This window comes from Anser brachyrhynchus (assembly GCF_964034855.1).
Source record: "Anser brachyrhynchus genome assembly, chromosome: 30".
Lineage (NCBI taxonomy): Eukaryota > Metazoa > Chordata > Aves > Anseriformes > Anatidae > Anser > Anser brachyrhynchus.
In genome coordinates, this window is record NC_137723.1 from 1043529 (window position 1) to 1054726 (window position 11198).

Genomic DNA, 11198 nt, shown 5'->3' on the forward strand with positions numbered 1-11198 from the left:
TGACCTTCTGTGAGAGTGACAGCATTGGTGGATAAGGGACGAGAAACTGACTTCATCTATCGAGCCTTGTCCAAAGCATTTGATACTGTCTTGCACAACAGATCACAGAATGGTTTGGGTTGGTAGCGACCTTAAAGATCGTAAAATTCCAACCCCCCTGCCATGGGCAGGGACACCTCCCACCAGCCCAGGTTGCCCAAAGCCCCATCCAACCTGGCCTTGAACACTTCCAGGCATGGGGCATCCACAGCTTCTCTGGGCAACCTGTTCCAGTGCCTCACCACCCTCAGAGGAAAGAGTTTCCTCCTTATATCTGATCTAAACCTACCCTCTTTTAGTTTAAAAACATTTCCCATAGTCCTATCACTACACTCCTTGATGATGAGCCCCTCCCCAGCTTTCCTGTAGGCCCCCTTTAGGTACTGAAAAACCACTTTAAGGTCTCCCCGGAGCCTTCTCTTCTCCAGGCTGACCAACCCCAACTCCCTCAGCCTGTCTTCATAGGAGAGGTGCTCCAACCCCTTGATCATCTTTGGGGCCTTCCTCTGGACTCGTTCTAATAGGTCCATGTCCGTCTTAGACTGGGGGCCCCAGAGCTGAACGCAGTACTTGAGGTGTGACTTCCCCAGGGCCGAGTACAGAGGAACAATCACTTCCCTAGTCCTGCTGGCCACGCTATTTCTGATACAAGCCAGGATGCTGGTGGTCTTCTTGGCCACCTGAGCACGCTGCTGGCTGATATTCAGCTGGATATCGACCAATACCCTCAGGATGCTTTCTGCCGGGCAGCTTTCCTACCACTCTGCCCCCAGCCTGTATCATTACATGGGGTTGTTGTGCCCCAAACGCAGGACCTGGCACTTAGCCTTATTGAACTTCATGCAGTTGGCCGCGGCCCATCGTTGGTCCAGTCTATCCAGATCCTCCTGCAGAGCCTTCCTACCCTCTCAATCAGATCAATACACACTCCTAAATTGGTGTCACCTGCAAAGTTACTGGGGGTGCACCCGCTCCCCTCATCCAGACCATTGGTGAAGGTATTGAAGAGAGCTGGTCCCAGTCCTGAGCCTTTGGGAAGTCTAGGCAGACCACATCCACAGCCTTTTCCTCATCAACTGAGCACATCGCCTTGTCGTAGGAGATCAGATTCGTCAAGCAGGACCTGCCTTTGATAAGCCCATGCTGAATGGACCTGATCACCTGGTTGTCCTGTATGTTGACATGTAGGAGGGAAGGGATGCCATCCAGAGGGACCCGGCCACGCTGGAGAAATGGGCTGATGGGAACCTCCTGAGGTTCCACCGGGAGAAAGGCAAAGTCCTGTCCCTGGGCTGGGTTGCAGTAGGCAAAGCATTGCCAGCAGGCCGAGGGAGGTGATCCTTCCCCGCTGCTCGGCACTGGTGAGGCCGCAGCTGGGGTACTGGGCCCAGCGCTGGGCTCCCCAGTCCAAAAGAGACCTGGCCAGACTGGGGAGAGCCAAGGAAGGGCCCCGAAGATGCTGCGGGGACTGGGGCATCTCCCCTGGGAGGAGAGGCTGAGGGAGCTGGGCCTGCTCAGCCTGGAGCAGAGGAGGCTCGGGGGGATCCCATCGAGGCCCACAAATCCCCGAAGGCAAGGTCCTAACATGGGGGACAGGATCCAGGCAGCCATGGACGTGTTCTGCCAGCACAGCTACAGGACGCAGAACCCTCTTGCCGTGGGGAGCAGAGGTGAGCGCGTGCTAGCGTGGGGTTGGGACCCCTCCCCGGCGAGAGAAGCAAGTTCTCAGGAAGCATCCGAGGAGCCGCCGGGACCGCTGATGTCCTGCCGTGCTGTCCCTCCAGCAGACTTGCAGGGGGGCGAAGCACCCCGTGAGAAGCAGGGCCTGCGAGCGTGTGAGGCTGCTCCTCTGTCTGCAGAGGGCATCCTCTGCTTCTCCTGCCAGCCCAAGTGGCCGCGAGCACAGCCCCGCTACGGGCACCTTCAGCTGCCCTCCCGTTTCCCCAAGCCCACCCGGTCTCGGGGGGCTCCTCCTCCAGCCCCAGGGGAGCTCCATGTGCTGTGGCTGCCCTTGGCTGCGACCCCCCAGGCCCTTTGGACACTGCCCCGCTTGCTCCCAGCGGCACCATCGGGCCCAGGTGCAGCCAAGCAGGGGCAGCAGGCAGAGGGACGGGGCAGATCCGGCAGTGCCTCCAGGGGGTCAGGGTCACGGCGTCAGTGTCACCGTGGCTGGGGGCAGCTGGCAGGGGAGTGGGCACAGGGAGGGGGCTCCAGGGTATCTGTGAGCCCTGCCCAGCCCTAGCTGGGGGCATGGGGAAGGGGAGCGGGACCCCCTGCCCTGCCTGCCCATGCAGGGTTCCTCCAGTTCCACCTCCCGGTGCAGTGTCACTTCCTCGCCAGGACCGAGCGGGTGACGCTGCTGGAGCGCTGCGTCTGCGAGGGGCAGCAGGACGAGCGTTGTGGCCATGACCTGGGGTTCCTCGGGTGCTGTGCAAGGGCCATGGGCTCCACAAGTTCTCCTACCAGCCCTCACTCCCCCAACACCCAGCGTGCCCCGGTGGCCCCATGCCCCTCGTCCCCTCCATCCTCAGCCCCGCTGCCCCCTGATGCTGTTCCTCAGCACCCCCCGAATGGGATCTGCCCCTGTCGGCGCTGGGCTGCTGCTGCCAGCAGAGCGACGGTGCTCGGGGACAGCACAGCGCCGCTGCAGCCCCACGTCGCCGCTTTGTGGTGTGCTCGGCCCCAAGCTGAAGGGCTGTGGGGACCGGGAGATCTGGGGGGAGCACGGTGGGACCTGGGTGGGATGGTGGGGTGACCCCAGGGGTACTGCGTGGTGACGCTGGGGGGAACCCAGGGGGGCTGTGTGGTGTCCCAGCCTGGGGACAGGGGAGCCGCAGGCTCTGATGGGGCCGTGTTGGGGCTCAGGGTGGGAACGGCGGTCGCTGCGGGGGCAGGACGGGTGCCCCAGCTCCCAGACCCCACAGGCCCTTCCAGGGGCCCAGGACCACTGCACCCCGCACCCATCCCCAGCATCAGTGCAGCAGCCCAGAGGCAGCAGCACGCAGGCTCCGCCACCAGCCCCCCTCCCACAGGACGCTGCCTTCACCCCCAGGCAGCGCCCCCCGGGCTCTGGGACCCAGGCCCCCAAGCAGCCCCATCGCCCCCAAGGCTTTGGAGCTGTGTGTGCAGGGATGGTGGTGCCCGCCCCTGCCCCACCGTCCCCACAGCAGCAGGGCCGCAGGGCACTGGGACACTTTATTTGGGGCTCCCAGTGGCCCCGGCCAAGCCAGGCTGGGATGGAAACGAGGGAGGGGGGGACCCCAAGGAGTCGCGTGGGGCTGTGGGGCTGTGGGACCGGGCGCTGAGGGCAGGAGCTGGGTGAGCGCGGGGCAGAGGCGGCGCTGGGGGTGGAGGATCCGAGGCGCAGGAGCAGGAGCTGCTTCAGGAGCCCTGTGGGGAGAGAGCAGGGGGTGAGCAGCGGGCGGGGGGCAGCGCCCCAGCCCTCTGCCCCACGGCCCCCCAGGGACGCGCTGCCTGCGGCCCCGGGGCGCAGCCCTGGTGGTGGTAGGGGGGGAAGGGGAAGCAGCCCCCACGGGGAGGGTGCAGCGGGGCCGCGGGTGGGAGACGTTACCTGCAGCCGGGGGAGCGATGCGCCCTGCAACACAGCGAGACCAGGTCAGCGTCACCGCGGGGGGGAACCGCGGCCCCCCCAGCCCCACGCCACCCCCAGCGCCCCGGCCGCTCACCTTTCTGCGCACGTAGAGGAAGAGCCCCAGCGCCAGGAAGATGAGCCCCAGCACAAAGCCCCCGACGCCCGTCAGCATCTTGCCCCTGGCGGCATCCGCCGGGAGCACTGCGGGGACAGGAGCGAGGGCTCAGGGCCGGGGCCGTGCTCCCGCTCCCCGCCTGCAGCAGGGTGGGGGCTCGGGACCCCCTGGGAGCCGGGGGCCGGGGCCTTACCCCATTCGTAGGTGATGGGGCTCTGCAGGCTGGCGTGCTCCACCTGGCACTTGTAGGTGTCCCCGTGCTGCGGGGTGCTTTCCAGCATCACCAGCACCTGGTAGGTCCAGTCCCCGTTGGGGATCACGTCCGTGGACACCACGTGCTTCGTCTCCTCCTGGCCGTTCTTGAACCACTTCACCTCGATCTCGGCGGGGTAGAAGCCCGTCACGTAGCACGCCAGCCTGTCGGTCTGGGGCAGCGAGCTCGACTGCATGGGAGAGACCCTCACCTTGGGCTCAACTGCGGGGAGAGGGAGAGAGCTGGGCAAGGGCGGCGAGAGCCCAGCAGTCACCTGTACCGCTGCCCCTGGGCCCAGGCAGGACAGGGCACACACGGGCTGCCCCCCCCGGGCTGTGCCCGGCCCCCCTGGCCCCGGCTGTGCCCGGCCCGGCAGGGTGCGGAGGTGGCCCAGCCGCACCAGCCCCAGGCTCATGTGCACGCACCTCTCCTCTTCAGGATGAAAGGGTCCGATACCCCATAGTTGTGCCGGCAGAACCTGTCTACTGCAGTCCGTCTCTCCTCCAGTAGTTCGGGCTGACTGTTCCAGTAGTCAGCTATAGGCTTGCCCAGCTCCATGTCAGCCACATACTGTCCCACGTCGCTGTCAAAGTGCAATAACTGCTGCCGGTTGTGGATGTACCTATGCAGATACCTCACCCGCTCGGTGCCGTTGAGGTACTGACACTCAAACACGTCCATCTCCTGGAAGAACCCTGTACGTGCAAGTCAGGTTAGGGGGTCCCACTCCACCACCCCAGGCCCCCAGCCCCCAGCCCCCAGCAGACGCCCTGGAGCCCCCTCCCCACCCTGGAACCTGCCCCCCCCATCCCCACTCCCCTCCCAGCCGCGGTGACACCGACGCCGTGACCCCGACCCCCTGGAGCCCCACGTGCTGGGGTCAGGAAGAGGCCGAGGGGCTCCCAAGGAGGGTCCTGGGGGCAGGAGGGGACAAGAGATGGGGGGAACGCAGGGAAGAAGCACAGAGAAGGGAACCAGGATGCAACAGAGCCCTGGGGGGGGGGGGGGGGGGGGCAGCACCCCCAGAGCTCTCTGGGCCCCCCCCGTGGAGCCCTCTGCTCCCAGGCCTTGCAGGGCAGAAGCTGAGGCAGTCACTGCGGATGCCCACACCCTGCGTGGCGGTGCCAGGGCCGCGGTGGCCCCCTCCCCCCTCCATCCCACCTCCCCTCCAGCAGCCATGCATGGGATCCTGCCCCACGGCGTGGGGCTGAGCTCACCCTTGGTCTCCTCGCCCCTAGCCGGGCGGGCTCCCAGCACCACCAGTGCCACCAGCACGGCCCCAGCTCCCAGGATGCGGCCGGTCCCCATGGCTGCCCGGCAGAGGCTGAGGGGTGCTGGGACCCCACGCAAGGCAGGACTCTGCCCAGTGCTGTGACTGGGCGTCCCAGCAAGAACCAGTGAGCAGCAGGGCTGGGCAGCATCACCCGTCACCAGGCAGAACCTGTCTCCACAGGACTCCCTCTGACACTTGTCCCATGCCGCAGACGTGTTCCAGGAGTGACCCCCAGGGATCACTCACCCGGGTGCAGCTCACACCGGGTCTCCCCCCTTGGCTGCCCCCCTCCCCTCAGCCCCCCCCCGGTCCCTGCACGCCCCCAGCCCCACGGCGCGCCCCCTCAGCACCCTGCGCGGTGCCTGTCCGTCTGTCTGTCGCGTAGGGTGCTTGGTGTTTGTGCTCTGCCTGGGAACAGCTGAGTCAACCGCGGGGCACCCTGCTATTGGCTCGGGAGCTGGGGGAGCCCCCGGGCACGGGGCCCCAGCACTGGGCTCCCCAGCCCCAGTGACGCTCGCCCCTCGCTCGCTCCCACTGCCCGGTGCCGCAGAGGTGATGGCCGCAGGACGGGGCGTCCCGCTGGTGCTGCTGGCCGTGCTGGCCCTGCAGGGCTCGGGGGCCGTGAAAGGTGCGTGCAGGGGACATGGCTGGGGAGCGGGGGTCCCGGACCCACGGGGGGGGGGGGGGGGGGGGGGGGGGCAGGGGTCGGCACTGCTGTAAGGGCTGGGTGCGGGGAGCTGCGGCCCCCAGCTGTAGGGGAGCAGGGTGGGCTGCCGAGGGGGGGGCTGGGGGCCAAAGGGACGCGTGTGGGGCAGGATGGCCGGGGCCACGGCACCTCCTGCCCAAGTCCCAGGGCTGCCGGGACCGCCGCCCCAGCCCGCAGTGCTCCTGGGGACCGAGCCGGGTCCCTGCAGCCTGTCACTGGCCCCAGCCCCAGGCGGTGAAGAGCCCGGGGAGCTCTTGGTGGGCTCTGGCGAGCCCCCCGGCAGCGGGAGGGGGCTGCCACTGACACCTGTCCCTTCCCAGTGGGGAACGTGCTGATCCAGACTACATTCTACCAGCGGGCTGAGACACTGAAGGAGGAGGGCGGCCAGTTCATGTTCGATTTTGACGGGGATGAGATCTTCCACGTGGACCTGCAGAAGTCAGAGACCATCTGGCGTCTGCCCCTCTTCTCGAAGTTTGCCAGCTTCGAGGCCCAGGGAGCTCTGCAGAACATTGCCGTGGGCAAGCAGAACATGGAGATCATGATGCAGAGGTCCAACCGCTCGCAGGGAACCATCGGTAACAACTCAGCCACGGCGCGGCCGCTCCCTGCACCCCTGCGGCCCCTGCTGGGGCCGGCTGCCCCCCAGCCTGTGGGCAGCAGCAGGGGGCAGAGCGCCCAGCTCCCTGCGCGCCCAGGCTGTGCCCCAAGCTGTGTGCGGGGTCCCCCTGGTTGGCAGTGGGGCACAAAGGGCCCTCTGTGGGGCAGGAAGCCCTGGCACCACCTGGGGGCAGTGAAGCTTGGCTGACCCCGGACTGCACTAAGCCCTTCTCCATCTCCTCCAGCGCCGCCCGAGGTGACGGTGTTCTCCGAGGACCCCGTGGAGCTGGGGGACCCCAACATCCTCATCTGCTACGTGCACAAGTTCTGGCCGTCCATCATCACCATCACGTGGCTGAAGAACGGGCAGGAGGTGGTGGAAGGCGTCTCCGAGACCGTTTTCTACCGCCAGGAGGACAATGGCTTCTACAAGTTCTCCTACCTGCCCTTCATCCCCACGCGGGGCGACTACTACGACTGCCGCGTGGAGCACTGGGGACTGCCCAACGCGCTGCTGACGCACTGGGGTGAGGATGGGGCCCTGCCCTCGCCGGTGGGGGGGGGGCTCGGTGCCCCATCCTAACCCCCTGTCCCTTTGCAGAGCCCCAGGTGCCCCTGCCCGCCTCCGAGAGCACCGAGACCCTGGTGTGCGCCCTGGGCCTGGCCGTGGGCATCGTCGGCATCGTCGTGGGCACCATCCTCATCATCAAGGCCATGAAGATGAACAGCGCCCGCAACCAGCGGGGCCTCTTGTGAGGGGGCAGAGGCCAGGCCTCCCTGCCTCCCCCCAGCCGGACCCTGTGCCCCCTCAGCCGCCCCTCGCTTCAGCCCGCCCAGAGCTGCTCGCTCCCGTGCCCCACATCGGTGCCGCACCTCCCCAGCACTTCCTTCTCCTTCATGTGCCGCACGAGGACACACCACAAGCTGCTCCAGAGCCAGACCCGGGGGGGTGATGGGACTGGGCCCCACAATGGGAGGGGGTGAGCAGAGGTAGCCCCCGGGGCCGCTCCGAGTTGCCCGCTGTCAGGGGACGACGCCGCACCACCTGCGCTGGTCCCAGCATCCAGCACGCACCACGTCTCCTCCTAGCAGGGATGTGGGGGTCTCTCCCGCAGCCTCTGGGGTGAGCGGAGGGGTGTCCTGTCCCCACAGCTCCCCCTTGGCGCCCAGTCCCGTGCCCGCCACTCCCGCTCTGCTGTTCTGACACCGCAATAAAATGGGTTGGGGTTGATCCTGCTGTGCGACCCTCACCGCGCATCCATGCTCTGCACTGCAGCCCCACGAGCTCCCTGGTCATCTGTCGGGGGGAGATCTACGGGGTGGGGGGTGGGGGGGGTCTTGGGTGCGGGGCAGGGCTCCGGGGCTGCAACTCTTGAGCAGAGGGAAGGGGTAGGGTGACCTCAAGGCTCCTGGGTTCTCCTGGCTGCCGGTGGTGGGATCTTGGCACCTCTAGGGTGGGCTTCAAGGGGGAAGACCCCACTGATGGCTCCCAGGGGGTCACAGACACCAGCTGGCACCCAGACCCTGGGCAGGGGGCTCCCTCCTTGGTCTGTCAGGGAGGTCCCGGGGGGCACGGGGGGCATGGGGGTGGCTCTGCAACACCCGTGTTTGGCCCACGGGCACGAGGGGAGCAAAGCTGGACCTTGCCCTCAGCCAGATCAGTTCTCCCAGCAGCCGCTCTGCCTGGTAACTGGTGACACCAGCGCTCAGGGATCGAGATGGGGGAACGGACCGGCGGAACCGCCCCGGGGGCTGTAGGGGAGGCCCTGAGGAGCAGACAAGGAGCAAATCCCTCTCGGGAGCGGCGCCGCGGACAAGGCCGCACGGCAGCAGCGGCTCGAGGCTGCTTCCTTCCCCACTGGGAGCAGAAGGGGAAGGTGCGGTGGGAACAGAAAGCGGATGGCGTGCGGTGGGGAGGATGTGAAACCCCCCCGCCTCGCACGCGGGCAGCACGCTGGGGTCATGCGGGGGGTGCGGGCGGCAGCGCTCCGAGCCGCATGGGTGGGCAGCGCTGGAAGGGGTAGGGCCGTGGGGCAGAGCAGCGTGGGGCCTGAATAAAAACCACCTGGAAATGAGTATTTCTAGGAGAATAAAATAAGTAGCGGCCACAGCCAGGTGCACAGCAGCCACTCAGGACCAGTCACTGACAAAATGCCAGCAGGGATGGAGGCAGGGTTTGGAAACCAGAGCCCGTCCCGCGTGGGTTGCAGGCAGCACTGCAGGCTTGGGACCAGACAGGACCCAGAGCCCCACGGGGGCGAATCCTAAAAGCCGAGCCGCCGGTGGGCACGGACGTGTGTAGGGCTGGAGGTAGTGCGGGGGGGGGGCTCCGTGCTGAGCCCCCAGTGCCCCCAGAAGAACGTAGGCGTCCTGACCCAGCACTGCTCCCATCGGGACTTCGGCTGCCCGGAGTCTGCCGGAGACTGGTGACGCAGCCCAGTACCGCCCGCTGACTGGCTGGACTGGGGTTACTGGCGGGCAAGGGAAGCAGGCAGGGCCGTTTCCCCGAAATGCTGGCATGCCCCACGGCGGGGGGGGACACTGGCTTCGGTGGAAATCCCCTGCCTGGCGGGGTGGGGGGTGGGGGGCACCCATCAGGACCCACAGACAGACAGAGCCGCCGGGGAGCTCTGTGTCTTGTGGTCCCGTCCCCCCCCCCGCCCCAAGGACGCCAAGCCTCGCAGCGTCAGGGCCTTGAGGCCAGGGAAGGATCGCTGGGGTGTCAAGGCCAGTAGATGGGGGGGTCCCTTTTGTAAGGCTCCGTGATCAGACAGCTCCAGTTCCCCCCTCCCAGGGTGGTCCTGGTGGGGGCCACCCCCCCCTCCACCCCCAGCCCCACACCAGGGGTGCCTTCTGCTTTCTCGAGAGCTGAGGGGAGTCACGGGAAGGGGGAAATGGGTGCAAACCGTGCCAGGGACTTTCCAAAAGGCGGTTTCCCCCCCACCCCCCCACCTCAAGGGCTGTCATGTCACCAGTTGCCGGGGGAAAATTGCGAGGGTAGAGCCGAGTCCAGGTGGTGGCCTCACGCTCCAGCACGTTCCTCCAGAGAACGGTTTCCCAGAGGGGAGCACTACACCGGAATGAACCCCCCCCTCCTCACACCCAGGGTGGTGTGATGATGCCAGTGCCCCAAAGTGGAAGAGAGACCAAAAGGTCCCCAAAACACCCCTTTTCCAACCACCAGAAAAGCCACAGCGGAGGGTGACCCCGCCCTCGAGGGATGAAGATGCTGAGGTGGGAGCTGACCCCAACCCCACCGAGCGGCGCACGGGAGGGCAGCGAGCAGCGGGTTTGCCCCATGCAATGCAAGCAATGCAATGCTGGCGTACGCCAGGACCGGGGCGAGCCCTTTGGACTTGGCAGAACTTCACAAGAGGGCACCGGGCTCCACGCGCCTTCTCCTTGACCAAGCCCTGCCCTGTTCCGAAGTCCAGCTCGTGGCGCAGTCTCCAGCAAGTCAAGAGGGATCCGGCAGCAAGAGGGATCGGGGGACCGGGGATCTGTCCCCAGCCACGACGCCCAGCAGAACTCATTTCATTGCGAGTGATGCTGGTGCTGCCTGCGACACACTGAAAACTCAGGTCCCCGCCTGGACCTGCAGCAGGATGGAGGCCAGCTGGAACCCGGGCCATCCTCCCAGTCATGCTGACACCTTCTGGCCAAGCCCCTGCTTTGCACACAACGTTTTGCTCTTCCGTTTTCACCGCGTCCACGTCCCTCGTGGGCCACAAGGCCCTAAAACTACAACAAAGAGAATCCCACTTGTTTTGCGGAGCTCACGGGATGATGTGGAAAGGCAAAAGCACTTTGGGACCACACCTGCCGCAGTGGAAGTGCTGTACGTTACTGCGTTCATCAAAGATGCCGAGGCTCACCCAGCAAAAAAAACCACATTCAGCATCTCCTTGCCGACACGATGCCAGCAGGCAACGTGCTTCTCACCCACCGAAAGGCAAGTGCGACGTGGTGGCGTCACTACGAGGGGCAGAAGTGTGAGACGATGACCAGAAAGACGTCGCTGTCCCACTGGATCAGAGCTGTGACACTCAAATGCCCACAGCCACTGTTTTCCTCACACAAGTTTTAGCCATGCCAAGGACATGGTGGCTGAGGGATGGTGACCAAGGTGCCGCCCTTCCCGCTGTGCCCTCACTACTGTGTGCACCCCTGTGGCTTCTTGTCCCTGACAAAGCAAAGCACGGCCACCCTGCCCTGCTTCATCTGTACATCTTTTCATGCCTCATGCAGGCACAGCACAAACCTCAGTGGTGGCCACAACGATGCCATTCGGCCACCCCCAGGCTTCAAACCCCATCCATCCACCATTCATCTGCACAAAAAGCACTTAACTACAGCCAAGCCTGCCCTGGAAGCTTTTACAGGAGTACTGTCAGTCACTGGGTACCAAAAGCATAGGTATAGGTATATCTAGTATGGGTATAGGTATAGGTATATCTAGTATACCTACTGATAGGACTAGAGGGAATGGCCTCAATTTGCTCCAGGGGAGGTTCAGGTTGGAAATTAGAAGATATTTCTTCTCAGAAAGAAAGGTCAGGCATTGGAACGGGTTGCCCAGGGAGGTGATGGAGTCACCATCCCTGGGGGTGTTCAAGGAAA

General features: G+C 65.4%; 2 protein-coding genes across 2 annotated transcripts; one reads left to right on the forward strand and one right to left on the reverse strand.

Moving 5' to 3' along the window:
- Window positions 1-3215: 3215 nt before the first annotated feature.
- LOC308184208 (class II histocompatibility antigen, B-L beta chain-like) lies at window positions 3216-5376 on the reverse strand. The gene is made up of 6 exons (XM_080571066.1): window positions 5217-5376; window positions 4425-4694; window positions 3940-4221; window positions 3726-3832; window positions 3611-3634; window positions 3216-3429 (listed from the first exon to the last, which is right to left on the reverse strand). The coding sequence occupies exons 1-6, from the start codon at window positions 5305-5307 to the stop codon at window positions 3421-3423; spliced, it is 783 nt and encodes a 260-aa protein (XP_080427192.1). The 5' UTR covers window positions 5308-5376; the 3' UTR covers window positions 3216-3420.
- Window positions 5377-5739: 363 nt separating this feature from the next.
- Window positions 5740-7853, forward strand: LOC308184209 (HLA class II histocompatibility antigen, DR alpha chain-like). Its single transcript, XM_080571067.1, has 4 exons — window positions 5740-5900; window positions 6299-6556; window positions 6824-7105; window positions 7180-7853. The coding sequence occupies exons 1-4, from the start codon at window positions 5828-5830 to the stop codon at window positions 7332-7334; spliced, it is 768 nt and encodes a 255-aa protein (XP_080427193.1). The 5' UTR covers window positions 5740-5827; the 3' UTR covers window positions 7335-7853.
- The last annotated feature ends 3345 nt before the right edge of the window (window positions 7854-11198 follow it).

Bases quoted from the DNA above. Each gene is read 5' to 3' on its own strand.
- LOC308184208 (XM_080571066.1), bottom strand. From the start codon at position 5,307: ATGGGGACCGGCCGCATCCTGGGAGCTGGGGCCGTGCTGGTGGCACTG. The intron at 4,695-5,216 runs GTGAGCTCAGCC...TTGCACGTACAG, and splicing joins TAGGGGCGAGGAGACCAAGG to GGTTCTTCCAGGAGATGGAC. The intron at 4,222-4,424 runs GTGCGTGCACAT...CTCTCCCCGCAG, and splicing joins TTTCATCCTGAAGAGGAGAG to TTGAGCCCAAGGTGAGGGTC.
- LOC308184209 (XM_080571067.1), top strand. From the start codon at position 5,828: ATGGCCGCAGGACGGGGCGTCCCGCTGGTGCTGCTGGCCGTGCTGGCC. The intron at 5,901-6,298 runs GTGCGTGCAGGG...GTCCCTTCCCAG, and splicing joins GGGCTCGGGGGCCGTGAAAG to TGGGGAACGTGCTGATCCAG. The intron at 6,557-6,823 runs GTAACAACTCAG...CATCTCCTCCAG, and splicing joins CCGCTCGCAGGGAACCATCG to CGCCGCCCGAGGTGACGGTG.